At 39.2% G+C, this 26587-nt stretch overlaps 1 protein-coding gene across 9 annotated transcripts in view; it reads left to right on the forward strand.

Moving 5' to 3' along the window:
* Positions 1–1233: 1233 nt before the first annotated feature.
* SENP5 (SUMO specific peptidase 5) overlaps positions 1234–26587 on the forward strand; it is a 45813-nt gene continuing 20459 nt past the window's right edge. For 2 of the 9 annotated variants that reach the window (XM_081028377.1, XM_081028374.1), the window contains exons 1-6: positions 1608–1704; positions 13737–15274; positions 23559–23664; positions 23803–23941; positions 24198–24245; positions 26120–26197. In XM_081028377.1, the coding sequence (XP_080884503.1) occupies positions 13768–15274; positions 23559–23664; positions 23803–23941; positions 24198–24245; positions 26120–26197 (1878 nt within the window). In that variant the 5' untranslated portion in view covers positions 1608–1704; positions 13737–13767. Of the gene's footprint in view, positions 1268–1607; positions 1891–5407; positions 5520–13736; positions 15275–23558; positions 23665–23802; positions 23942–24197; positions 24246–26119; positions 26198–26587 lie in introns of those variants that run through there. The other 7 variants (XM_081028373.1, XM_081028375.1, XM_081028379.1 and 4 more) reach the window with 7 other exon arrangements.

The following is a 26587-nucleotide window of genomic DNA, read 5'->3' on the forward strand; positions in this document are numbered from 1 at the left end:
CTATGTTTGTACAATGTTGAAATCACAGAATGTATGTATCCCTGGTAAGCAGCGCATGATTGTATATTAAAACTCTAGTAACTATTGCAACTGTTTAGAAGGAAGACTAAGAAAAGGTTTTGTTTGCGGGAGGAGTACTTTATTAATGACATTGTTTAGAATTTGCTGACATATGATAATTAAAAGCAAACCACATTGAAGTCAGTTTTACTATGGTTTTTATCTTCTCTACAGTCACACCCTTATTGCTTGCACCTGGGATAAAAGGCTCCTAGGACCCAACGCTTGGTACTTCATTGTATCCATTTCCATGCTATTGATTAGACAGGATGGGGCAAGAACTGTCAACCACCGCGAAAAACCAGTAAACCAGGATGTAGTGCAAACAGGCCAGGATTGGCCGAGATCAAGATGGTGAGATTTACCTCCCAAGTAACCTCCCAGCCTCATAATACCCTCATTAAAATATATTTCCATACTAAATAACACACCCACCGGCACCATGACACTTGGAAAGGACCATATAAGGAGAAAAAAGGGGTGTATCCCCTTTCTCAGAAAAGCCCACCAGTTTCCTGGAACTAATATTCTACCCCTTCCTTTTCATACAAAAAAAAAAAAAAACCCTACCAAATAACAATTGCTGTCGCACCAAAATCAAGGTGGTGTCTCGTTTTGGAGGCAACCTCTGCTCTGCCCACGGAGCAGATCTTTACTCAATAAACTGCTTTTACTTTGCTATCTGGCTTGCTCTCGAATTCTTTCTTGCGCAGCTTGCCTGTAGCTGAGAACCCTCTTTCCTGCAACAATTGGAACTGAGTATGTCCAATGTTGAATTTATCTTCCACCATAAATCTGCTGTATTTTTTCCCCTGTCGGGAGATTGTATTAAAATTATGTCTCTTTCCCCACAATTAGACTGAGGGCCTCCAAGAGAAAGACTACTTCATGTTCGCATCCAAAAACACGTTTGTTTAATGAATAGCACTTCAACGTATCAGACTGAAGTCACTTTCCTCTCTCCTTAGAGAAGAACAGACGTACTGCGCTGACTTACGAAGCACTTGTAGCAGGCCAGTCACTGTTTGGTGCTCCGACCACTATGGTGAATAAAACCGGGCTCTAGCCTCCAATGGAAATGTTCTCAGTCGGGAAGGGGCAGGGCACAGATGAAGAGGCGCAATATAACGCCGATGGGTAAGGTCATCATAGGAGGAGAGAAGAAACGATGGGTAAGGTCATCATAGGAGGAGAGAAGAAACGATGGGTAAGGTCATCATAGGAGGAGAGAAGAAACGCCTGGGCCGGAGCATCCAGCGCAGTGCATTTCGCTTGTGGCAAAAGGGAAAGCGGGTTCGTGGAGGGACGGGCCATACGGTAGCTGAGCCCTTTTAGGGTAAACATTTCAGAGGGGGCTGAGCAGATGTCTCAAACCCATTTTTAGAGCTTCTGCAATTTCTAGATCAGCTTCTACAATTCCTTCCCCGTTTGGCGGGAGGCGCCCCGTCGGGATGGAGCGCGGCTCCAGCCAGCGAAGCGCAGCGCAGCAGCCAGACGTCCTAGGAGGCGGGGGAGCGCGCGCCGCCGGAAGCGGAGGCAACGGAAGGCGGAGCCACGCCCCCCGCGCCGGGTCGTCGCCGGCTCTCGCACCGCACGCGGCGTGGGGCGGGGCGGAGGCGGGAGGGCCCGGAAGGAGGTGACGAAGTAAGTAAGCGCCGGCATCGCGGCACTGGCTGCAAAGGAAGCTCGGCGGCCGTGGCCGCGGCGGGCAGGCCGTACGCCTCCGTGCTGACGGGTCTCTCCCTGCAGCTGGCCAAGGCGGGGCCGCAGGCGGAGCTGCCGCAGTTTCCGGGCCCGCGGCGGGGCAGGTGAGGGCAGCGAGGGACGGAGGTAAGCGGCAACCTGGGTGTCAAATCGGCCGAATGACTGACGACCCGGCTGCCTGGCCGTTCCCGCGCCGGTGCGCGCCAGCTCAGCACCCCGGCCTGGAGGCCCCAAGCGTTGCCCGCTTCCCACGCCCCAACCGGAGGCAGCAGATTGCTCCCTAAGCGTTGCCGTACCTTTCTGGGGGCGGGGAGGGATCGCGTCCCAAGGGACCGCGGTCCTCGTCTTTCTCTCCGGTTGGAGCTGTACGACGCAGAAGCAGAGGAAACGAGCGCCCCCGGCCGCTCCTCCTGAAGCCAGGGAAAGCTTTGGGAGACAGAGAGCTGCTGTTAGAGGTCCCCCAGCTCCCGCGGTCTTGGAAGTCACGGGATTTTATTTGTAGGGACAGTTCTCCTGCCTTCGGTTCCTTTCCCCACACTTTGGGACCCTGTTCTAGTGAACGGTTTGGCACAGTTGAGCAGTGTGGTGGGAAGCTTGACTCCAGTTCCACCGTAGGGCCATTCTGTTGGGAGAGGAGCGATGTCGAGAGGGTGTGGGAAGCGTGTTGGGCTCGAGAGTCACAAGAGCTGAGTTGACATCCTAGCCTGCCATTTGGTGGTGGTTTTAACACTTCGTTTTTCACTGCATGTTCAGTGGAGCTGTTTTATACCTGTATAAGTTAGTAGGGAGAATTAAATGAAATGAAGAGAGCAGAATGTTAAGTTAATCATGAAATGTTTTGGGACCCTAGTAACATTCAATTTAAGGATATCCAGGACACTTAATGGTAGGTTCCTCGTTACGTCTTTTACCTGGAATAACTAAGCCTGTTACGGAGAAGGGTGCCAGAAGAGATACTAGGATCGTGTGTAGTTAGAACCTAACTGCAATCTGTGCTTTGGGTTTGTCAGCAGTAGGAAGAAATCAGACCCTCCTAGTCACCCAGCTGTCTCATGCTTGTGGATAAGACATGAGTGGTACATGAGAGATGACCCAAATCAGTTTGCTCCTTTCTCAAGATAACTTTGCCCAGTCCACCCTTTCTAGGAGAAAAGCTGGGAGGGCCGTCATTGACACCTTGGCCCACTTTAGAAGGAATTCTTTGCACATGTCTGAGGACTCCTCATTCTGCCTCTGAAACACTCCATTTTAATTGAAAATTTGCAGAAAATAAATACAGGAACTTGACTCCTTTGAGTAGCTGGACATGACAGTTCATCTGAGGAAATGCCTTTCTCTATATAGGAGAAAGAACATTCACCACTGAAGTTTAATAGACCCTAAGTGAGAGAAGTGTTTCGGCAGGAGGGATGGGAGATGCAGTCAGTGACTTTAGTGAGTAGCCCCTCTTCTTAAATTGCTCGGTCAGACACATGAAGGATGCTTTCCTTTCCTCAGAGCCCGATGATGGCTGCTGTGCAGTATGTACCCATGTGCAATCTTTGGTTCCTTTGACACAGAATTGTCAATTTAGTACTTTAAGTCATGGATAAGGAAGGTCATCTAAACCAGTGTTTCCAAAACCTGTCCGGGCATGAGGAGCAGTGGGGAATTAAAACCAAACCCCAGATGCCTCGACATTACCTCAGTGTAGATCTGAAGTGGGAGCTGGGTATTTGTGGTGTTTCCAAAGCTTGTCAGGTGATACTCATGGTTTGACAACACAGATGTAGATCATGTTTCACATGTCAGTTTATAAACAGGCTTAGAGAGATGAGTGTCGTGCTCAACCAGTTTGTTGCCTTCTAGGCCTTCTTAATTTTTTTTTTCTCTTTCTCTTCCTTTCCTTAACAAATAACTTTACTTGAATCAATAGTACCATTGCAGGTTTTGAAGTGCCTTGAGCTCACAAGTTAAAAAAAAAAAAGCCCTTTAAGTCAGTAGCTCTGTAATTCTGTTGTTAAAGCTTTCTATGCAGTTAGACTCCTCTTTAGTGAAAGTAGATTTTACAGTAAAATTTCTTACTAAATTTTGCTTAGGTTTGTTTATTGGCAGAATAATATAAGGATTATATCACTTTCATAAATTAGTTTTTTTGTAAGTTTTTGTGTCGAGCCTTCATAAACCACGGAGAAATTCCGATTTAAGATTATTTTGCTTTTGCATTGGCTTATAAGCGCAGTGCTTTTCCTCCCTTCCTCCACTGTGGTATGCATGACTACTGAACTTTGTCTCACTAGCCCGCTTACTCTGGAATTTAGTTTGAGAACTGGGCTCTATACTGCCTGATCTAACTAGAGGCTGTCAGTATTTACTTTAAGCTTGTCATTGAATTTTTAGTCCCTTTTTATTTTCTTGGTTCAATTGTACTGTGCCACTGAGTTAAAGCATTTGGTAGATGCCTGGAAAGGATCAACTGATGAGGTGGTAACAGTGCCTGGTGTGTATTTTTCTTACCCATTATAGTGAAAACCTCATGACTTTTTGGGGGGTGTGGGTAATATTTTCAGAATTATTAAGGTAATAGGCTATCAGGCAGAGTTGAGCATTCTGTTTTAGGGAGATACTTGTATATTCACTCTCAAATTATTCTTTAATAGCCTTCTCATTGCTCTAGTAATTCCTATTCTGTGTTAGCAGTAAGAGCCAAAAATGGACCCTACATCACAAATCCTCTACAAGAAGATGCTGAATTATGTTGTTTTTAAAAATGGCCATTTTATAGCATGTTAACTTCCGACAACGACATGAAAAAGGGAATTCTAAATTCACTGATTAAAAACGCCTTGTTAACAGATATGTGGTCTGTGATTTCAGAATCTAGAAAGACATAGGTATGTGCCTCAGATGAAGAACCAAGTCACTAAATCTCCAAATTCTTTATTTTTGTGTTTGAAATACTTTAATTCTGAAGTTTTGAAAATTGTTGAATTTCAGATTCTTACAGAGCAAACTTTTCAAGTAGAGATATTTAGAAAGGATAAATATGAAACCAGGGTCACAATTTAATTCTAAACTGATATTACAGATTTAACATATTAATAGAAACAAAGGCAGGGGTGGTGTGGTAAGAACTTGAAGACCCAGTGAAAAGTGGAGTTCAGAAGTCGCTTGCTGGTCCTTGAGGCAATCATCCGTTTCTTTATGGATTTGAGACCAAAATTGTATACTTAAGTAATCTCTCTATATCTGGTGGCTGAATGTGATGAAAGTATCATCAGTAGGTACCATAAATGTACCATTTCTCAATCTTGATCTTTTTTATGGTTCATTCATGCCCTCTACTGCCAATAACAAATATTTTTTTGTTTTGTTCTAAATTTTGTTTGCTACTACAAGCCGTTTTGTCTCATTTTTCTGGAGTGGGTAACCCCCACCTCTGTTTATTTACTGCACAACAGCTAGTCTCATCACTGTCGTTTTACCTCTAAGAGAAGGAACTTTTTCATAATAATGCTTGAGTTAACCAGTCCAGTGGCAGCACTGCAGACTTTTACCCAAATATTGGGCCGCTTAAGGGGTTTTCAGAATTTGGGCCATGAGTACCTAATAAGAGTTCAAAGCTCACTCCTGTTTCCCTTGTGTGTGTGTTTTATCTTTGAAGGCATGTTGATATTTGGTGAACATGAACACACAACAGCATGGCCGAAAATACAGATGGAGAAATGTCAACAGACCTCATGAGGAGGTTGCTTTGAATTTTAATTACATGTGCTGTGAGTACATGGTTGGGATTTGTCAGTTTTAGGGTGCACCAGCTGGACTGTTTTATTGGAGAACCTTCAATAGCAGTATTTTTTTTTTTCTCTTGTGTTAGTTAGAGTTGAAGAACCTTCACATCTGCTTGGAGCTTATAAGCTGGGCCACCAGCAATCTGGTAGTTAAATTGGGGGAAAGGGTAGAAGTCATCCAGGAATCCTTTGTTTTACCCTCTAGAGCTGCAGTGTTTAATGTGGTAGCCACTAGCCACATGTAGCAACTTAAATTTAAATAATTGAAATTAAATACAATTAAAGATTTAGTTCTTCAGTTGTACTAGACACATTTCAAGTGGCCAATAACCACATGTATCCACAGAGGCTACCACATTGGATAGGGCAGATGTAGATTAGTTCTATCATTCAATAGTTTTATTAGACAGCATTGCTCTAGTCTAGTCTTGCAAATAATGTTCTAGGCTTCTGCAAAGATGGGGAGGGGCGGTTGGCTGGTTTTGTGGAGAGTAGGAGGTATCTAAATGATTTGACCAATCATCTTGGTTTTAGCACCAAATTTACCCCCCCTCTTACAGAACCTGCTGCTACCAATTCCTGAACTGTCTTTAGGCTCTGTGGTATAAGTTGGATTGCTTTCCTCCTTGCAAGCTTGAGATTTAACTTTCTTAGGTCTGGAAGTAAGTCTGCATTCCAGCTTCCAAAAGGTTGTGTTGTCCTCTCTTCCATGTTGTGTGCATATGCTTTAAAAAAACAACAACACACACACAACAAAACAAACCCTTAAGATCTGTGCATTTCACTGTATGCAAGTTATCTTAAAACACAGTTTAAGAAAATTTTTATCCTCATTTGAATGGGGATTTAGGAGGGAGTGAAAGTAAAATGTCTGTTCAGTCTGCCATCTTTATCCGTAAGTAAAGTACTCCGTCACCATGTAAACGATTACAACTCTCTTAAAACAAAAGGCTGCCCTGTCTCGCTCAGATTTACTCAGGCTTCTTGAGCAGTTTTATGTAATGTTTTCTTCATTCCATCTTTGTTTTTATCCCTTCCATTCTACTAAAATTTCTCTTGTAAATGTAATGAGAATGAAATGGACACTTTTTAATCCTTATCTTGCTTGACCTCTCAACAGCCTTTGGCCGTTTCCCTGCTAGAAACTTTTTCTAGCTTTCCTGACACCACTCTTACCTGTTTTTCTGCCTTATTTCCCTGATCATTCCTTCTCACTTTCTTTTGCTTGGTAGTCTTCTTCCTTTACCTTACCTTTTCATCCTAAGAGTGCATTTTCTTTTCCCTTTTGCAAATTCTCCCTAGATGAGGTTATCATTTTCTGTAGCTTTGGTTACTGTAAGTTGATGACTTAAATTGGGATTCCTGTGGTATCCTCCTTTCCAAGTTCCTGGCCTGTAAATCCAACAGTATACATCCACTTGGATTTCTTATAGTCCTCTCAAATCTAGCATGTCTAAAACTAAAGGCATAGGCAGTATAACCTTCCTCCAGTCTTTCTCCATTTGTTCCTTATAAATTATACCACCATCGATCTAGTAGCTCATACTAAAACGCTCCCCACATATAGACCTTCCCCCAGTCCTGTTATTTCTGTCCTTAAAAATCTCGAGACCAATTTACTTTGCTGCTTTTCCCGATTTTCCCTTGATCCAAGTAGCTATTTGCACCTTGCCTACCTTTATCAGTAACAGGCTCCTAACAGATTTCCTCAGCTATGGCTTCTCCCCGTCATTCTGTACACTGCAGGTAGAATGATCTTTTTAAGAATACAAATCAGATCTTGTACTCCTCTTTGTCTTTCAGGGGCTTCACACTACCTTTATGTGAATAGCAGCATCATTGATTTAGCTTTTCTGTTTCTTGCCTACCTCTTCAGCTCCTCCTTTAAGTGATATTAAAGTTTTTTTCAGTTCCTTGGAATACTACATTTCCTCTCCTGGGCTTTTGTTTACTTGTTCCTTTTGCCTAGTAACTCTTTCTCATCCCTTGTCTTAGCTTAAAAATAATTTTTTCACAGAGGTCTTCCCTGATCCTCTTGCCAGATATTTGCATAATACTCTGAATTTTATCTTACATGCATCACATTTGTCAATACTTTTCCAAATAACCCTCCCACTGGACTATACATTTTTTGAAAGCTCAGTGCCATCATATTTGTAGAAATTTAAATATTTATTGAATTTACATTTAATAGATGTTTGTATATTTTTTACAATTATAGCATTATTGGTGATATAGTCACCACCAGACATGTGTTATATTAGTTTAACTTTTTAAGGCACAGTCCAGATAGTTTTCTCTAATTTGGGAGGGATTTTAAAGAACTTCGATACATGCTTTTTTCCTGCCCTTTCTTTAATCAAAATTTGTTTTGGACTTATGCAGTTTTTTTTGTGTGTGTTTATGTGATATTCTTAATATAATAAACATTAAGATTTCTCAGCAATTACATTTAAGTATTGTAAAGAATAAATTCCAATTCTTTTATATCGGTCTCACACAATGAGAACATATTTGAATTTCACAGTAAGAAATTTATGTCTTCAAATATATGGTGATGGAAGGAGAACTGACTCTGGGTGGTGAACACACAATGGGATTTATAGACGATGTAATACAGAATTGTACACCTGAAATCTATGTAAATTTACTAACAATTGTCACCCCAATAAATTTAATAAAAAAAAAAAGAAAAGAAAAGAAAAACTTAAAAAAAAAAAAAAGAAATTTATTTCTTTTAAAGTGCTTTTTCCATTGATAAAGAAATAAAGTAAAATACAACACCAACATTTTTCAGGATAACATCCCCTGAACATAAGCCCTAATGTGTCTTTGGAGCAAAACTTAATATAAGACCTGGTCTTATTTTTGAGGAAACACTGTAGTTCTTCATTAGCCTGTCCATTACATGATTTTTAGCATTTCTAGACCCCAGGCACTGAATATCAATACCAACCTGAATTCACTGCAACATATCCAAATGTTGGCGTGGGGTGTGGTATGGGTTATCTAGTTGAGAACCATTAGGTTAGATCAGTGTTTATCTTATTAGGATTATGTAAACAGTAGTCATAGCTAAGTCATAAAGTATACTATGGTTCACAGTGACTGTTTTTCCTTTCTTGTACAACTTTTTGTTGTCCCTGAAATTATAATAATAATAATAATAATAATAATAATAATAATTGTCTTTTTTGTTTGTTCTCTGTACTTATTACTAATTTATTTTCATGCTCTCTTCTAGTTTATATCTCCTGTCTGCATTCAGATCTGTTAGAAATTCTATCAGTTTTACATTTTTAAAGACATCTCTCCCAGAGCCTTCTGACCTCTTCTGGATTGGTGGCTCTCTAGGCCCAAGGCACAGTTATCACTCTGTCATCTTTCTTTACCATTTTCTTTAGTATTCCTCATGCCTATCTCTTGTTTCAGATCTTATTTCCTGATTCTCATGTCTTATTTTTTTTTTTTTTTACTTGCTCATTTTGTAAGAGTACCTTCTCATGGTTCCCTGAAAAAAGGATGTGTAGATATTTTGATAACTTACATCTCTGAAAACCGTTTTTGTATACTCAGTTGTGGTCAATAATTTGACTGCGTCTAAAATATTATGCTCAAGGGGCGGCCAGTTGGCTCAGTTGGTTAGAGCACAGTGCTTATAACACCAATGTCACCAGTTCAATTCACACATGGGCCAGTGAGCTGCGCCCTCCACAACTAGAGTAAAAACAACGGCTTGACTTGGAACTGATGGGTCCTGGAAAAACACACTGTTCCCCAATGTTCCCCAGTAAATATTAAAAAAAAAAAGATATTGGAAGATAAGATTTTAATCCTTTTAAAAATAAATAAAAAATAAAATACTATGCTCAAAATAATTTTCTCTTTGAACTTTGAAAGTGTTAATACATTTTCTTCCAGTTTTCAGTCTTGCTATTAAATCCATTGCCATTCTATTCCTAATTCTTAAAAAATTATATATTTATATAAATATGTTATATATTTATGTTTTACATATGTGTACACACACACACACACACACACACACACACACGTCCTGTTTTTGGTTATTACCTGCCCTTTCTCCAGCTTATAGAAGGTTGTTTTTGCTCCCAGTTGTCTAAAATTTCATAATTGATATGTTTTGGTATGGGTCTGTTTTCATTTATTGATAGGTTCTTTCCATCTACAAAATCATGTCTTTTGATTCTGAGAATTTTCTTGAATTATGTATTTGACATCTCCCTTCTTATTTTATCTTTCTGAAACTTATTTGTAAATTTAATCTCCTGGCCTGATCCTTTAATTTTCTTGTCTTTCTCCGTTTTCTTTTTTCCCCCCCTTTTTTTGCCTCCCCCCCACACTCCTGTTCAAGCCGTTGTTTCTCAGTCTAGTTGTTGTGTAGGGCACAGCTGTCTGGCCCATGCGCTCCCCTTGGCTGAGGCATTCGGTCACCTGTCGGTCATCTGTCGGCCGCTCACAGCAGCCCATGGCAGCTCACGATGGCTGCCGGCCACTCTCACGGGCTTCCGGCCACTCACACGGCTGCCGGCAATTCACGGCGGCACACGGTAGCCTACGGCAGCACTCAGCAGCTTACACTGACCTCCAGCTGCTCATGGCAGCCCAGCTCCAGGAAGAGCTGTTGTTCACGATCTTAGCTGTAGAGGGCACAGCTCACTGGCCCATGTGGGATCGAACCGGCAGCCTTTTAGGAGCATGGCGCTCCAACCACCTGAGCCACTGGGCCGGCCCCTTACTCCGTTATTTCTAATCTTGGTCATACTGTGCTATTTTTCTGGAACATTTTCTCAAAATATTAAATGTTGAAGAAAATTTAACATTTCACTTTGAAATAACTTGACATCTACAAAAAAAGTTTAAAAATTTCATATATACATCACCCATCTTTCCTCCAGTGTTACATTATCTAGCTACAGTACAATTTCCTTTTTCCTGTAATCCAGTCCAGGATTCTAGGTTGCATTAGTTGTCCTGTCTCCTTTGTCGTAGTGCTTTAATCTGGGGCAGTTTCTCAGTCTGTTTTTTTCTTTCATGACCTTGATTGAAACATTTGAAGTGTATTGGCTAGATATCCTATAAGAGTGTTCCTAAGTGTGGGTTTGTTTGTTGTTTACTTATTAAATTCAGCTTACACATTTTTGATAAGAATATTACACAAGTGACATTGTGCCACATCAAGAGAAACATGTTGTCCATTTGTCATTACTAATGTTGTTAACCTTGATCACCTGATTAAGGTGATGCCAGGTTTTTCCATTGAAAGGGACAACTTTTGCCTTTGTAATTTGAGACTATGTAAATATCTTGTTTCTCATTGTACTTTCTCCCTCTAATTTGAGCATCCATTGATGATACTTACATGAGTCAGTTATTTCTGAAAGGAGTTGCAAATTAAAACTTTTTTATTTCCATCATTCCTTCTATAGTTATTGATTTGAAATTAAATGTAAGGAAGAGTTGTCCCATCTCCTCGTTTGTTTATTTAGTTATTTATATCACTGTAGACTCAGGATATTTACTGTTGAGTTATAATCTATTACTATCATTTTATATTCAGTTCCTCAGTTTTCTTGGCTATTGTGACCCCCTTCAAGTTGGCTCCTGTGTCCTTGTGACATATCATCATCATTCTTTGAGCATTTCTTTACTTTCTGGAACTGTAGTAATATTCCAGATTCATCTTCTACTTTTCTGCCCCAGCTCTGGAATCAGCCATTTCTTTACATGGAGAATAATATTTAGAAACCAAGATCTGGGTGCTAGGGGTGCCCATTGCTACTGGGATGTTATTGCTTCTAGGTCCTCTAAGTGGACAGAGCTAGAAAATATATGCAGTAGTACCTTGGTTTTTCGAATGTCTCTGTTGATGAACATTTCGTTTTACGAACGCCATACATTTTATGGATCTATGGTATCATTAGATAGTAAAATTCATCCTAAATTTGCAGTTTTAGGGGTTTATTTTAAAGGTCTGGAACAGATTAATCCATTTTGCATTACTTTCTATGGGGAAACCATTCCTCGGTTTTCGAACATTTCAGAACTTGAACAGTCTTCCGGTCTTCCGGAACGGATTATGTTCTAAAACTGAGGTACCACTGTATATGTATGTGCACACTTCTAGATCTGTATTTATATATTAAGCACCATGAGTTCATACAAATACCATGGATCTCAAGCTATCACTATAGATTCAAAGCTAATTCACTGTGTCTCTTTCATTATTTGTAACTTCTTTCACCAACAATGAGAAACCTAGTTCTAATTATCCACAATGTATTTACTTATTTGCTCAATTTTAGAATTTTTGTATGTACAAAAAGTAGTTTCAGAATTAATTCATTCCTCTGTGAAAAACAAAACAGATAACTACAGTATAGTATTTGTACACAGTCCTTTTGTTTCTTATCCTATAGAGTCAACAGTATTTTCCAAAGTTACTTTGGTTAATTCTTTTCTGTTCTCCTTTCAGTGTGGTTGTTATTTATTTGTAATATGAGTACAGTTAGGTTTATTTATTATTTATATTTCATTTTGGATTCCTCCTGCATTCTGGTTGATTTATATATTTTAAATAATTTTTTTATTTTTCAATTAACATTGACACAATATTATATTAGTTTCAGGTGTACAAAATAGTGATTAGATATTTAAATAACTTACGAAGTGATCACCCTGATAAATCTAGTACTCATCTGACACCGTAGTCTGGTAGATTGCTGTCTCCATTTTGTTTAGTTCTTTTTCTGGAGCTTTGTTCTGTTCTTTTACATGGGACATATTTCTTTATCTCTCCATTTTGGCTGCCTCCCTGTGTTTATTTCTGTGTATTAGGTAGGGCTGCTATGTCTCCTGGTCTTGTACAGTGGCCTTACACACTAGGTGTGCTGTGGGGCTCAGTGGCACAGTCTCCCTGGTCACCTGAGCTGGATGCTCCAGGTGTGTCCCTTGTGTGGGTTGTGTGTGTGCCCTCCTGTTGTAGTTGAGCCTTGTTGCTGTTTGCACATTATTGGAAGCGATTGATCCTTGGGCTGATTGTTGTGAGGACTGGCCGTGACTGCAGTGGAGGAGTTATGCAGGGGCTGACCATATAGAGCAGGATTCATTTTAGCAGGGAATTGGTGCCTGCTCAGTGTGCTTTTTGGATGTGTCATCAAAAGAGATGACCAGGTGATGCTCCAGCTGGGTCTGAAGCTGGCCACTGGGCATGCCAGCTTCAGGGCCTTCTGGGAGAGGCCCCACCTCAAGCCAAGTTCGGCTGCATCCTGTGCCCTGTGCAGGGCCACCTGGCACGAGCCACAAAGCAATTGCAGAATGCTGTCACCTATGCTGAACTTAGAGGCACCTCAAGAGGCCAAAATGCAAACTGAGGCCAGCTGCTGCTAGTGCTGGGCTTAAGGCGCTCAGCCAGAGGTACAGGACATGCTAAAGCCAGATGCTGCTGTTTGGGTTTTGTGAACCTTTGAGAGATTTTAGGACAGTGCACAGCATGAGCCAAGGCAGGCCATTTATACAGAAAAGCCACTCAAAGTGGCTTGCGTGTGCCCAGAAGTTGGGTGGGTCAGAGTCTCAGACAATCATGGTGAACAATTGTGATAGCCAGGTTGATGGAGACATGGGGCTACCTGTGTCTGCACACAGAGAGTGGGGTGGGCTCCACAAAAAAATGGCTTCTGCCAGCTCCTTCATTTAGGAGAAAGCTGCCCCTCTAGTCCTCACCCTGCAGCCTGACAACTCATATGTCCCTGGTGCCTTTCAAGCTGCTGCCCCAGCGCTGGAACTCAGAGTGAGTGAGTCCGTCAGCGAGTAAGTCCACGTACAGGCCTTCTAAGAGGAGCACCCAGGACTGCAGCCCCCCTGGCCTCATTCAGCCACAATCTCCACTGGTTTTCACAGCCAGAAGTTATGGGGACTTCTCTCCCCAGCACTGAAACCCTGGGCTGGGGAGCCTGGTGCAGGGCTAGAGCCCCTTGCTCCTCCTGGGGGGACCTCCAAAGCTGAAATATCCCTCCCAATTTTTAATGGTCACAGACCAGCCTGTTCCTCATCTCTGCCCCTCCTACCAGTCTTGAGGTGCCTTCTTCTGTATGTCTTTAGTTGTAGGGCCCCCTCTGTGAATATGTCTTTATGACCTTGTTTTTAGGGTAGAAATGTAACTTTTCTTTCTCTTCTTAACAGCTACATCCAGATCTCATTATGCATCAGAAAAATGAAAAAACAGAGGAAAACTCTATGGAGGAAAGGAATCCACTTAGCCTTTTCTGAGAAATGGAATACTGGGTTTGGAGGCTTTAAGAAGTTCTACTTCCACCAGCACTTGTGCATTCTGAAAGCCAAGTTGGGAAGGCCAGTTACTTGGAGCAGGCATTTGAGGCATTTCCAGGGCAGAAAGAAGGCCCTTCAAATCCAGAAAACGTGGATCCAGGATGAATCCTTTTTTACTAAGACAAAGTCCAATGTGGCTGCTGAAAATGTTAGTACTTTGCCCTCTAAAGTGAAAAGAAAAGGCACTAAACACTTCATTTCCTCAAGGACCCTTCTGAAATTCCAAGCAGAGAAGTTGCTGTCATCAGCAAAGAACTCTGACCATGAGTATTGCGGCGAGAAAAATCTCTTGAAAGCAGTTGCTGACTTGCCAGCCAATAGTGTTTTAGGTCAGGCCATTGGTCACAGACCGAGGACAGAGCTGCAAGCGTCTGACTTTCCCATGAAGTTCAATGGGGAGAGCCAGAGTCCAGGTGAGAGCGGCACAATTGTGGTCACACTGAGCAACCATAAGAGAAAGCGCTTTTGTTATAGCTGCTGCCAAGGGCTAGAGCACCACAGGAATGGGGGACCCCTGACTCCAAAAAAGTTTCAACTTAACCAACATAGAAGAATAAAAGTATCTCCTCTTATGATGTATGAGAAATTATCCATGATTAGATTCCGGTATAGGATTCTCAGATCCCAGCACTTCAGAACAAAAAGCAAAGTTTGCAAGCTAAAAAAACCCCAGCAAAGCTGGGTGCAGGTCACAGGGGACCATCAAGAGACCCGTAGGGAGAACGGTGAGGGTGGCACTTGTAACCCATTCCCTTCCCCCGAACTTAAGGACCCTTCTTGTCAACACCAGCCGTACTTCCCAGATATGGACAGCAGTGCTGTGGTGAAGGGACAGAACGCGCACGTGCCTGAGGACTGCACTAAAGGAAGTCCTTTCTTGGGCCAGGAGCTTAGTTTAGATGGAGCATTCCCTGACCACCCGAACGGCAGTGCCACGTACACCTGGGACCAGTCACCCTGTTCCTCTCCTAAGTGGGAGTGTACAGAGTTGACTCATGACATCCCCTTACCAGAACATCATTCTAGTAACGTGTTTATTTCGGAAACTGAAAGCGATGCTCTGACTCTGGGTCAGGAAAATTGGACAAGTACTGTCAGTGATGACAGGGTAAAACTGGCGGTGTCCGAGGCAGATCAGTCTGTAAGTAGTGGAGATGGGCTTGTGTCCGAAGAGACTGTTCAGATAGAGAGCTCATGCCGGATGGATGAGGATGGATCTCTCAAGCAGAACATTCTTAGTTCTAAGTTGCTGGACCACCCTTACTGTAAAAGTCCCCTGGAGGCTCCTCTGATGTGCACTGAACTCAAACTAGAAAATCAAATGGGAGGTGGGAAGAACAGTCAGAAAGCATCTCCAGTCGATGATGAACAGCTGTCAATCTGCCTTTCGGGTATGCACTATTCCTTTATTCTCCCCCAACCTCCAGCTCACACTTGCTGTCTGTTATCCTTTCTAGGAGTGTCCTGTTCTTGCTTCCCAACCATGGATTTCCCGTTAAGCAATCACACATTCTTCTAGAAGTCTTTTATATTGCTGTGCTATATAGATGATGTCCCATAATTTATTTAATTCTTGATTGATGGACACTTGTGTTGCTTCCAGTTATTAACTTCTATAAACAATGGTGCAATGAAATTACTTCTTTATATTTATACAATTGTTTCTGTAAGTTAAATTCCTAGTAGTAGAATTGATGACGGAAAAATACTCACACTTAAAAATTTAAGGGAATTGTTAAATCACCCTCTAAAAAGTTGAACCAGTTTACACTTGTTAAACTTTGCCAGTCTTACAGATCATGAGTTCTTTGTTTTAATTTGCGTTTTTAAGTTTGAACAATTTTTTTCTGTGTTTCTGGCCATTTTTTGTTTGTATGTAATTTTTATTTGCGATTTTTCTATTCAATTATTTATATTTTATTTACTTAATATATGAGAAGTTCCTTTGTACAAGGCACTGTGCTAGTTCTAAGAATGTAGCATTAAACAAAATCCAGTGATTCCCACCTTCATGACTTTAGTTAACATCATTCTAGTTTTAAAGATGTTAAATTTTCATTACAAATGTTATAAGAATTTAAGTTTTTCTCTCTCAAAAGGTAAAAGCCTCAGTATTCTGACTTTGTGTATGATATTTTTGCTTAACAGAAAATTTCAGTTTTTAGATTGTAAAATTTATCTGTCTTTATGGCTTCAAGTTTTTACGTCATGCTTTAAAAAATCTAGTTGTCAAAATCTACCCCGTGAAGTAAGTTGACATAAGCATTTTTGGAAGACAATATGGCAATGTCAGTCTTTGACACAATCCCCTCTTGCAATTTATTCAAGATATAAAAGTACAAATATATTTGTATAGGGATATTACTTATTGTCTTGGTTGTAAGCAACTAAAGACAACCAAAACAAATGTTTGTATGGAAGTATAAATGACAGCACCCCCAAGCAATAGTATACAATGAAGCTGTTAAGGAATAAATTTGATCTATAGTTTGAAAACTATATAAAGTGAAAAAAGCAAGTTGCAAAACAGAATGATGCCATTTTGTTACAAGATACATAGGCACATATGTAGGATGAGTATATATATATATATGTGTGCACATATATTAATATTTGTATAGGACACATTGGACAGATATATCAAATTGTTATAAATAGCTTTTTCTGGGGAGTTAGGAGAGTTACTTCTTGGTGGTTTAAACAATTCTGAACACTGTTTTCCCAACTGTTAAGTATGTATAAAAAATCCCCCCCCCCACTAGAAGATACAAAGTGCAGAGTCCTAGCAAATATTAAAAACACTATTTCTGTAGTTTGTACTGTCCTAGACTAGAGAGACAGATTTCCCTGCTGTAAGGTTAGCAACCGTGATACACAAGCCTGAAAAAGTTAGCATTTACCTACAAATACCAATTAACTTACAAATATAGATGTAGCACTTCAAAAAACGATTGATAAATTGAATATGGCATACAGCAAAACTGTAGCATGATGTGAGGAATTAGGAAGTTTTACAGAATTCACATTTAGTGATCTGTAATATAATTCATTATTTTCACAGGCTAAAGGAGAAAAAGCATGGCATCTCAGCAAGTACTGAAAAGCCTGTTAATACAACTCAGCTTTCCTATGTTTTAAATCTTAGAAAACTAGGAATAAATAAAATTTCCTTCACTTAGTAAAGAATATCTGTCAGAAACCAATAGCAGTTCCAGGTTTAAGAGGATGAAGTAAGCACATGGAATCTCTTCTTCCTCTGACCAAACCCATAGAAATTATGAAAAATATATGAAAAACATGTATGTATCTCCATACTCAAAAACAAGGCAGAAAGTAGTGGGAAGGTCCAGAGGTCAGCCCCATTGGCAGGAGGAAGATTAGTGCAGGACAATGGTTCACCACATTGAGTCCCATTTCTTGAGATGGTGGAGATAGGGAGGAAAGGGGAGACCCATAGTAAAAGACTGATCAGTGGGGAATCGCAACAAAAGCACCTCTCCCTTCTTGTGGCACATATCTGTAAGGAGGATGTCTGCTATCAAGCTGAAATTCTCACTCTCCACCCACTTCTACTGAGATAAAATTGACATGCAGCACTGAAATTCTAAGAACAGCAGATTGGTAGGGAGAGACAGGGCATTTCCGCCTCCCCCTCCCCCTGTTCCATTGTAACAAACGGCAAGAATGAGGAACATCCATTTCCAGAAGAATAGATTTCGGGATTCTTCGCATCTCGCATCCCACTGGAAATAGTTCACGGCAGAGCAGCAGCTACTGCACATCATAGCCCTCTCCTCACCCGTCAGGTAACCAAGTAGAGATGAGCCCAGAATCCATCACCAACCACCTGAGGAAAGCCAACACAATGAAAGAGAAAAATTCAACAAATAAAAGGACTAAACCTAAGTAATCAGAAGTAATAGAGCAATCAGGACGGTAGATGCCTCCTTCCCTGACTTCTACAGCATTAGCCAGTGTGAAGTTCCATGGTGTGCTGAGTGCTGGCTTTCTCTAATGTGACCGCACATTATGCTCAGTGCGGTGGGAGCCAGTTGTACTTACTCTGGTTTGCTTAGACAATTTACTTACTCCAATTTGTCCTATGCAAATATTAGTATATGTGCGCACATATATTGTGTTTCATAATTAACTACCTTATGACCCAGCAGTTCCACTTCTAGGTATCTATCCAAAGAAAGCCAAAACACTAATTTGAAAAAAATGTATGCACCCCTATGTTTATTGCAGCGCTATTCACAATAGCCAAGATATGGCAACAACCGAAATGCCCATTGGTAGACGATTAGATAAAGAAAGGTACATTTTTACAGTGGAGTATTACTCGGCCATAAAAAAGAATGAAATCTTACTATTTGCAATGACATGGATGGACCTTGAGAATATTATGCTAAGTGAAATAAGTCAGACTGAGAAAGACAAATACCAGATGATCTCACTTATATGTGGACTCTAAAGAACAGAATAAATGAGCAAACAAAACAGAAATAGACTCAGATATAGAAAAAAAAGCTGTTGGTTGCTAGATGGGAGGGGAGAGGGAATGGGGGAGAAGGTGAAGGGATTAGAAAGAGCAAATTAGTAGACACAATATAGTCATGGGGATATGAAACGTAGTGTGGGTGATATAATCAGCAATGTAAAGATCATGTAAGGTGCCAGTTGAGGACGACTTATCGAGGGGATCCCTTCATAGACTGTAGATGCCTGACCAGTGTGCTGTACACCTGAAGCCGAAGTAGAATAATATTGAATGTCAACTGTAATTTTATGTATGTATATGTATATACACACACATATATATGCACACACATGCTCCTGATCACGGGAGGTGGAGTATAGCATAAGGAAGATAGTCAAGGGTATTGTAACAGTTATATAAGATGTCAGAAGGGTAGTAGCTTGGGGGAGGGGGTTATCACTCTGAGGTGTGGAAATGTCTAACTGTTATATGGCTTTGTACACCTGAAACTAATAAAAAAAGTAAAAATAAAATGATTTTATTAACTATTGCATAAATTGATGAAATATGAGTGTAAAAAGAAAATCACTCCCTTCCAAACGAAGTTGGATGCTTTGCAGTGACAGTAGTGAGTTGCTGAAAAATTTAAAAACTTGAGGGAGGATATGAAAATCCAGGATTCTGTATTCAGATTAACTGTATGTTTTGGAAGGAAAAAATAGATTCGTATATCACAATAGATTCTGGATAGATTAAAAATTTAATAAGTACAGACACAAAAACTTGTACACAAATGTTCATAGCATCATTATTCATAATAACCAAAAAGTAGAAACAACCTAAACATCCAGGAACTGATGAATGAATAAGTAGAATTTGATGTATCTGTACAGTGGAATATTATTGTGCCATCAGAAGGAAGGGAGTACTGATGCATGTTTCATTGTGGGTGAACCTTGAAAACATGCTAAGTGAAATTGAAAGATGCCAGATTCAAAAGGGCCACACCACATACCTTACAATTCTATTGATTTGAAATGTCCACAGTAGGCAAATCCATAGAGATAGAAAGATTAATGTTTGCCAGGGGCCGGGGGCAGAGGGGAACGAGGCGTGACTGCTAACAGGTACAAAGTTTCGTTGTGGAGTAATGCAAATGTTCTGGAATTAGGTAGTGGTGATAGTTGCACAACTCTGAGTATGCAAAGTCACTGAACTGTATATTTTAAGAGGGTGAATTTCGTGGTGTGAATCAGTTCAGTAGAGCTATTAAACAAATATGAGACCATTTTTATAATCTCGTGTTGCTAAGACATTTTAAAGCATGATAGGAAACTCAGAAGGAATAAAAATACACCAATTTGACTTCCTAAGCATTAAAATCTTGTATATATATATATATATATATATATATATATATATATATATATATAGTCACAAATGAAAATTTGAAATTTTAGATCTGCATGTCCTTTGACCCAGAAATTTGACTTTTAGCAAGTGTTCTGGGGAAACAATAGAACAAGGATGTATCAAAGGTTTTAATTGTGACATTATTTAGAGAACTAAAAATTAACAACTTAAATATGGTCATCAATGGGGAATTGGTGAAAATACGGCATATCCATTTGATGGACTACTAGATTGTTTGGAATTGACTTAGGAAAAAAATATAACATGATGTGTTGACTAGGAAAATGCAGCTTCAAGAAGAGTAAGTATAGTCTGCTACTTACGTGTTTAAGAAATACATGTTCATAGGGGCGTAAAAGTTCTAAAGGAATTATGGGGTGACCGCTACTTTATTTTAATGTTTATGGTCATGTATTAGTAAAAAAAAAACTCTTCTAATTAAAGCTTGTTCCCGTTTCAGTTGTATAAAAATGTTCAACTCTATTTTCTTCTAGACTATTAATGTGTTATTTTTCCATTTAGCTGGGGAAAACTAAAGATGGGTCCCTACCTCATTCTTTACACCAAAATGAATTCCAATTGTGAATAAATGATTTCCTCGTTAGCTCTAATATTATTTATTGATTGATTCATCTTTTCCCCATGGTTATGAGATGCCACCTGCCATTGGGTCTCTTTCTGGACTTGGTTTCTCTATTTCTATGCTAGCACTATTCTGTTTTAATTACTGTGGATTTATGATTTGATGGGACTAGGCCCTCCTCTTCCTCTCTTGCCCCTTAGTCACCTTTTCACTTAATCCTTTTTTAAGAATTTCTAGGAATTTCTAATTTTTGTCCCAAGATGAATTTTATATTTGTTTTTTTCAATTAAAAAAGCATATAAACCATAGCTTTTGATTGGTATTGCATTACATTTATACATTAATTTAGGGAAAAATTACATTCATTATGATACTTGTTTTCCTGTCTAAAAACAAAGAATTATTCCATTTATTTGACCTATACCCCTTAATACAATTTTATAGTGATTTTTACTTAGGTTTTGCACATTCCTTAAGTTCATTCTTAGATATTTCATGCCTTCCTTGTTTTTGATCTTGACACGCGCACTGTATTTTGTTGGAGAACCAAGTGGGTGCATTTCTTATGTGCACAATGCAGTGAACCCCATTCCACATTCAGGGTGGGATGTCGTTTCAAGAAAACATTGTCTAACACAATTGGTTTAACCTGATGAGTAACTTCTAAAATAACACCTCAGGTTTTATTTTTCACATTGTTGCCTTTTGTACTTGCACGATAGACTATGGTTTGAACTCTGTTTTTTTTCCTAATATTTTATCCTTTGTTTCTTGGTCACGTTGAAATTTTAGTACTTTTGAAGTAAATTGTATTCCAAAATGCAGTTTTCCTTTTTGATTCATTAGTTTGGCAAAAGGAAGTGGATAAAGAATAATGGATTTAACTTTCGTTTTAAGTCCATCTGCTGCGTAATTCTTTGCCCACAGGTATTACAAGGGAAATGTAAAGTGAACATCCAAGTTTTTGTACAGAAAAGATAATAGGGGAGGGGGGTGGGAGACGAGGGTAAGGGGGATCAAATACATGGTGATGGAAGGAGAACTGATTCTGGGTGGTGAACACACAATGGGATTTATAGATGATGTATTACAGAATTGTACACCTGAAATCTATGTAACTTCACTAACAATTGTCACCGCAATAAACTTTAAAAGAAAAAAATAAAAAGGAAAAAATAAATAAAAAAGAAAAGATAATAGTTGTTTCTTGGTTTCGAAGTGGCAGATATAAGAGCTGACTGCTCGGTTTCTGTGGTCATGTGACCTACAATCAGAGTCTTAGTTCTGTCATGCTAGTTAAGGGACCTTGTGGAAGTTACTTAATCTTCTGAAACTTCTTGTCTCCATTTGTAAAGCAGGGATACTGTCTAACACATAAGGTAGTTGTAAGGATGAAGTGAGATATGCTAGTGCTTGGCTTATGGAAAGTGCTCTTTAACTGCCGTTTACTTTGGGTCCCTGTGAATGCATGGGGTGCATCAGTGAGATGTCATCTAGGCTTCTCTTTGAAGGTCCAGCTGGGGCCTTTGTACTGCATTAGGAATCCATGTTTATCATCTGCAAGTGAACACAAAAGTACAGATAAGAGGGAAAAAATATAACCACTTATAATCCCCAAACTACTACCATCCAGAAATAACATTGGTAATAAGGACTTATCTGCCATGATACTGATTTGGATTTGGAGCCCATATCCCCATGATAGACAAGACTGCTTTCTTATTTGAGAAGTCTCAGTTAAGGTTGCTGGGCCTGGAGTTTAATCTTTTGTTATTAGGGGTGTTATATTTATACAAAATTTGTTACTTGAATGCAGTTTCTCACATACTGGGATTCTTTATCTTCTACTTGGATCCATTCCCCTATGTAGATACAAGGCTATGCATAGGTAACTGTAAGATATGCTATAGTAAACACTGTAGGCAAATTCACGTTCTATTCGTATTTGGGGTTTAGAAACCCCAAATCTATCACCTACTCTGATTAAGCTGGAACATGGGACTCCCTTTCTAGACCAGAACCAGGCACTAGCAAACAACTCTTCTGTTTACTGTACCTGAACCTTTGCTCTTATCGTAAGCCTTTCCAATTGCGAGCCACTCTGGTGGGAGACTAATAAGAGGAAAAATATGGTTTTCACACCTTTTTCTTCCCCTCCCCCATACAAAACACTCCATTCCGAGGACAGTCACTTTATTGTGCTCCTTCCTGTCCATTTTGTATTGATGTGTAGCAGAGGCCAATCTTGAAGTTAGAAAGGGAGCTGGGTAAAATAAATGACTACAGATCTCATTTTTCCCCATCTTAACCTAGTAGACTTAACTGTCAGACTGATGGTTAGTTAGGCTGTTACTCTCGATTCAGCATCAGTGGATAAGCAGTCCAGGTCATGTCTGCACTTTTATTAGCCTCTAAGCCTTCCCTCAGTTTTGTTTTTTTTTTTTTATATTTACTTAGAAATAATGTCCTGTTTTTATTTCCTAGGGTCTTTGTAGGTATGTTTCTTTAGTGGGTCTTCCTGGAAGCCATTAAAGTGTATATACATGTTACCTAAATTGACTTGAAGACTATCCTGTATTCTGGCTGAGAAGTCACCTTTTAATTCTATTTCCCCTCTAAAACTATGCCTTATCAGCTGTTATACAGTTAAACTCACCTCAATGTTATTCAGAGTATAACAACTCTCAAATTGTGTGATATTAAAAATGCTTTAGAATTTGTCATTTGCTGTGAAAAATCACACACCTTTACCACGTAATACTTTGACAGCAATCTCAACAGTGAATACCCTCCAATTGTGAATTTTAAAAAGGTAATTCCTTCGGTTACCAATTGTAAGAGACACATTTACTTGGGTGGTTAAGCCTTTTAGATTTCACTCTGTAGGAGACAGGATTCTTCTCCAAGGTTAAGCTACTGAAAGATGTCAATCTTTAGTTTCAGCGAGCCACTCCCTCTCTAACAGCGCATCCATAGCTTAGAAATCTAGTGTGAAATGGTGCCTTAGAGCATTTCTCTCTAAATTGGAATGGTAAGGGCCTGATTCATTTTATTTTTTTAATAAAAGGTAACCCTTAAAAGATTATAGTATAATTATGTATAACATCGGTTAAATGTGTAAGTATTATGTATAAGTTAAGTATTGAGAGAATGATTTTGCTGAAAATGTTTTAGCTATCTTAATTTTTCTTTATTTAAGGATTCCTAGATGAGGTTATGAAGAAGTATGGCAGTTTGGTCCCACTCAGTGAAAAAGATGTCCTTGGAAGATTAAAAGATGTCTTTAATGAAGACTTTTCTAATAGGTTTGTCAATAATGCTTAAGTTAAGCCCTTGAAAATAAAACTTATATGACTTTTCTCTTGATTAAAAAAAAGATACTTGGCTATAAATTGAGTAGAACTCATGGTTTTTACTTTTATTTCAAAATCTTTCTGTTTCAGAAAACCATTTATCAATAGGGAAATAACAAACTATCGGGCCAGACATCAAAAATGCAACTTCCGTGTCTTCTACAACAAGCACATGCTGGATATGGATGACCTGGCGACGCTGGATGGTCAGAATTGGCTGAACGACCAGGTTAGTGTATTGTAGGTTCTCATCGCAGAAAAGTTGCCGAGGATGTTGAACAATGCAATATAATTAATAACCTCTGGGTTGGCCCAGTTATCTTTTGGAATCAGGGATTCTTTATTCCTTACTGAAGTCTCATTCACTAACCCTACCATCCAAAAGCTTGGATTACTGTTAGCAGTATCAGTATGTTATTCATTCTGAGTGGGATGTTCTGAATTGTATAGGGTTAGTAAGCTGGTTTTATGTTGACTTTTTATAGGTCATTAATATGTACGGTGAGCTGATAATGGATGCAGTCCCAGAAAAAGTAAGTGAAAAATTACTCTTCTTTAGGAGACAAAGAGAGTCCGTGTGTAATACAAAGAAGTTTTGTTGTTGTTGTTGTTTTAACTTTATGTAACTATTTGATATTCCTTAAATTTTGAAAAAGGGTTAGATTTTCTCTTGATCATGTATTAGGCTTGGGCATATGTTCTATAAAATCACTTCTCCATAAGAAAGTCATGCAACATTTTCCTGCTTATTTGTTTCAGAGTGGGTATGTCGATACTTTGAGGAAGCTTTCTTTTAGTGAGACATGCACAAAAGGGACTAATTGCTTTAACCTTTTAAATTTAACTTAGTCTTACTCTTTAAAAATGTGGTAAAGTAGTATTTATCTTCACTTTCTCTTGGATTAATGTTTGATATTCAGTTCAAATATAAACTAATCCCCCTTAAACTATAAAATTCCCTTAATTCCCTTTCTTTCTTCATACTCAACTTGCCTGATGGACAGCCTTTGATTTCAACAAGCAAAATCTTTCCAAGTACTTTATAAACTTTTATAAATCTAATAAACAGGAAAATGTAAGGAATCTCAGATTCCAACACCATTTATGAATATAGACAAAATATAGCTGGCTACTTAAAATCACAAATCTGTTATATATTTTAAATTGGAATCATGAGGCGATTCTGTCAGATTCTCTATTATGTGAAATTCTCTTAATCATTTGGAAAATTTCAGTCTATAAATACATACAGTTGATTTTTAACATGAAAGCATTACTTTCAAAAAGGGTATAATTTACCTCTTTACCTCTACATTTAATTCTGAACCTTTACTGGATTGAAACGGCACTGACTAAGGCCGTGGTTCTCAAAGTACAGTTTAGTCCTCAGACCAAGAGCTTCAGCATTATCTGGGAACTTACTAAACATGCCAGGTTTGGGACTCCAACCCACAACTACTGAACCACAAACTGGAGGTGGGGCTCAGCAATCTGTGTGAACAAGCATTCCATATTCTGATGCATCTAACATTTGAAAATTGCTGCTCTAGGGATATCTACTAAAAGCTCATTTTTATTGACCTCTTAAGCTACATGGTTCTCAAAACAATGTACGTTGGAATGCTCTGAAAGGTTTATAAAACCAGTTTGCTGAGCCCTGCTGTCAGACTTTGTGCTGTAGTAGGTCTTGGGTAGAGCTTCAGAATTTGCATTTTAGCAAGTTGCCCGGTGATGCTGATCCTGCAGTCTGCTGATCACCTCCTGAGAACCTCAGCACTAAGAGAACAATGTTATCATCTCAACTGAGGTAAACTTACTTAGTAAACACTTTAAGACCACAATGGTTCCTATCTTAGGTGAGCTGATACTAATTTATGAGCCAGAAATTTGAAGCCAGGGATGCAGGACATGATGCTCCATATGATCAGAGTAATTCTTGCCGTGCTAGAAATGATCACATGAAGGTCTTTCTATGTGTGTAGTTGTTACAACAAGATTCTAAATTCACATCCTTTATATGGGGTTAGTTTTGTGGTCCATATCCCTGGAGTTCAGGAAATCATTACCTCATTCTTCCATAGCCTTTTTCATTTTTGTCACCTGATTTGGAGAGATTTTGTTAGGTTGCTTTTCTACTTAATTGGATTCAGGTAATTGATTTACTGTCCATTCCAGTTCTAACTATAGACCACAGCTGTAAGGTCATTCTAATGAAAATTTTGAACAGAATCTTCTGTGAACCATGTAGTGTATTTTGTATATTTTGGTTATTATTTTAAAGAAGAAACTTTCCCTCACCTTTTTGTCGATTTTATATTCAGGGTTTTTAAATTTCCATTTTCTTTGGAACTTAAATCTGGGCACAGCCTAATATAATCTGGGTGCTTGTATTTGATGTCTCTTCTAGGTTCACTTCTTCAACAGCTTTTTTCATAGACAGCTGGTAACCAAAGGATATAATGGAGTGAAGAGATGGACTAAAAAGGTACGCTCTTTATTTCTTTTTATTCTCAATTTGAAAAGAAGATGATAAGCCACTTTGAGTGGAAGGCTAAGAACTTCAATACCAGTATATTAATTAGAAACAGACTCCTTAATGTGACAGTTGTTTTTTATTGTTTGTTTTAAATCTTGTTTGAAAGACAAGGCACTAGTAAAATTGTTCTGTCCACTTGATTGGAACATGCTATGACAGAGCACTGGGCAGGAAGTCAATGGTTCCTGCGTAGCTATTAGCTTAATGCGGAACTTGGCCAGGACACTTATCTGGACTTTAGATTGCTTATGTATAAAACATAATGATAAATCAGAGTCATCCCTAAAGTCCCATCCAACCTTAATTGATCTCTACATTCGTTGACTATGCCAAAAAATT

This window comes from Rhinolophus hipposideros (assembly GCF_964194185.1).
Source record: "Rhinolophus hipposideros genome assembly, chromosome: 2".
Lineage (NCBI taxonomy): Eukaryota > Metazoa > Chordata > Mammalia > Chiroptera > Rhinolophidae > Rhinolophus > Rhinolophus hipposideros.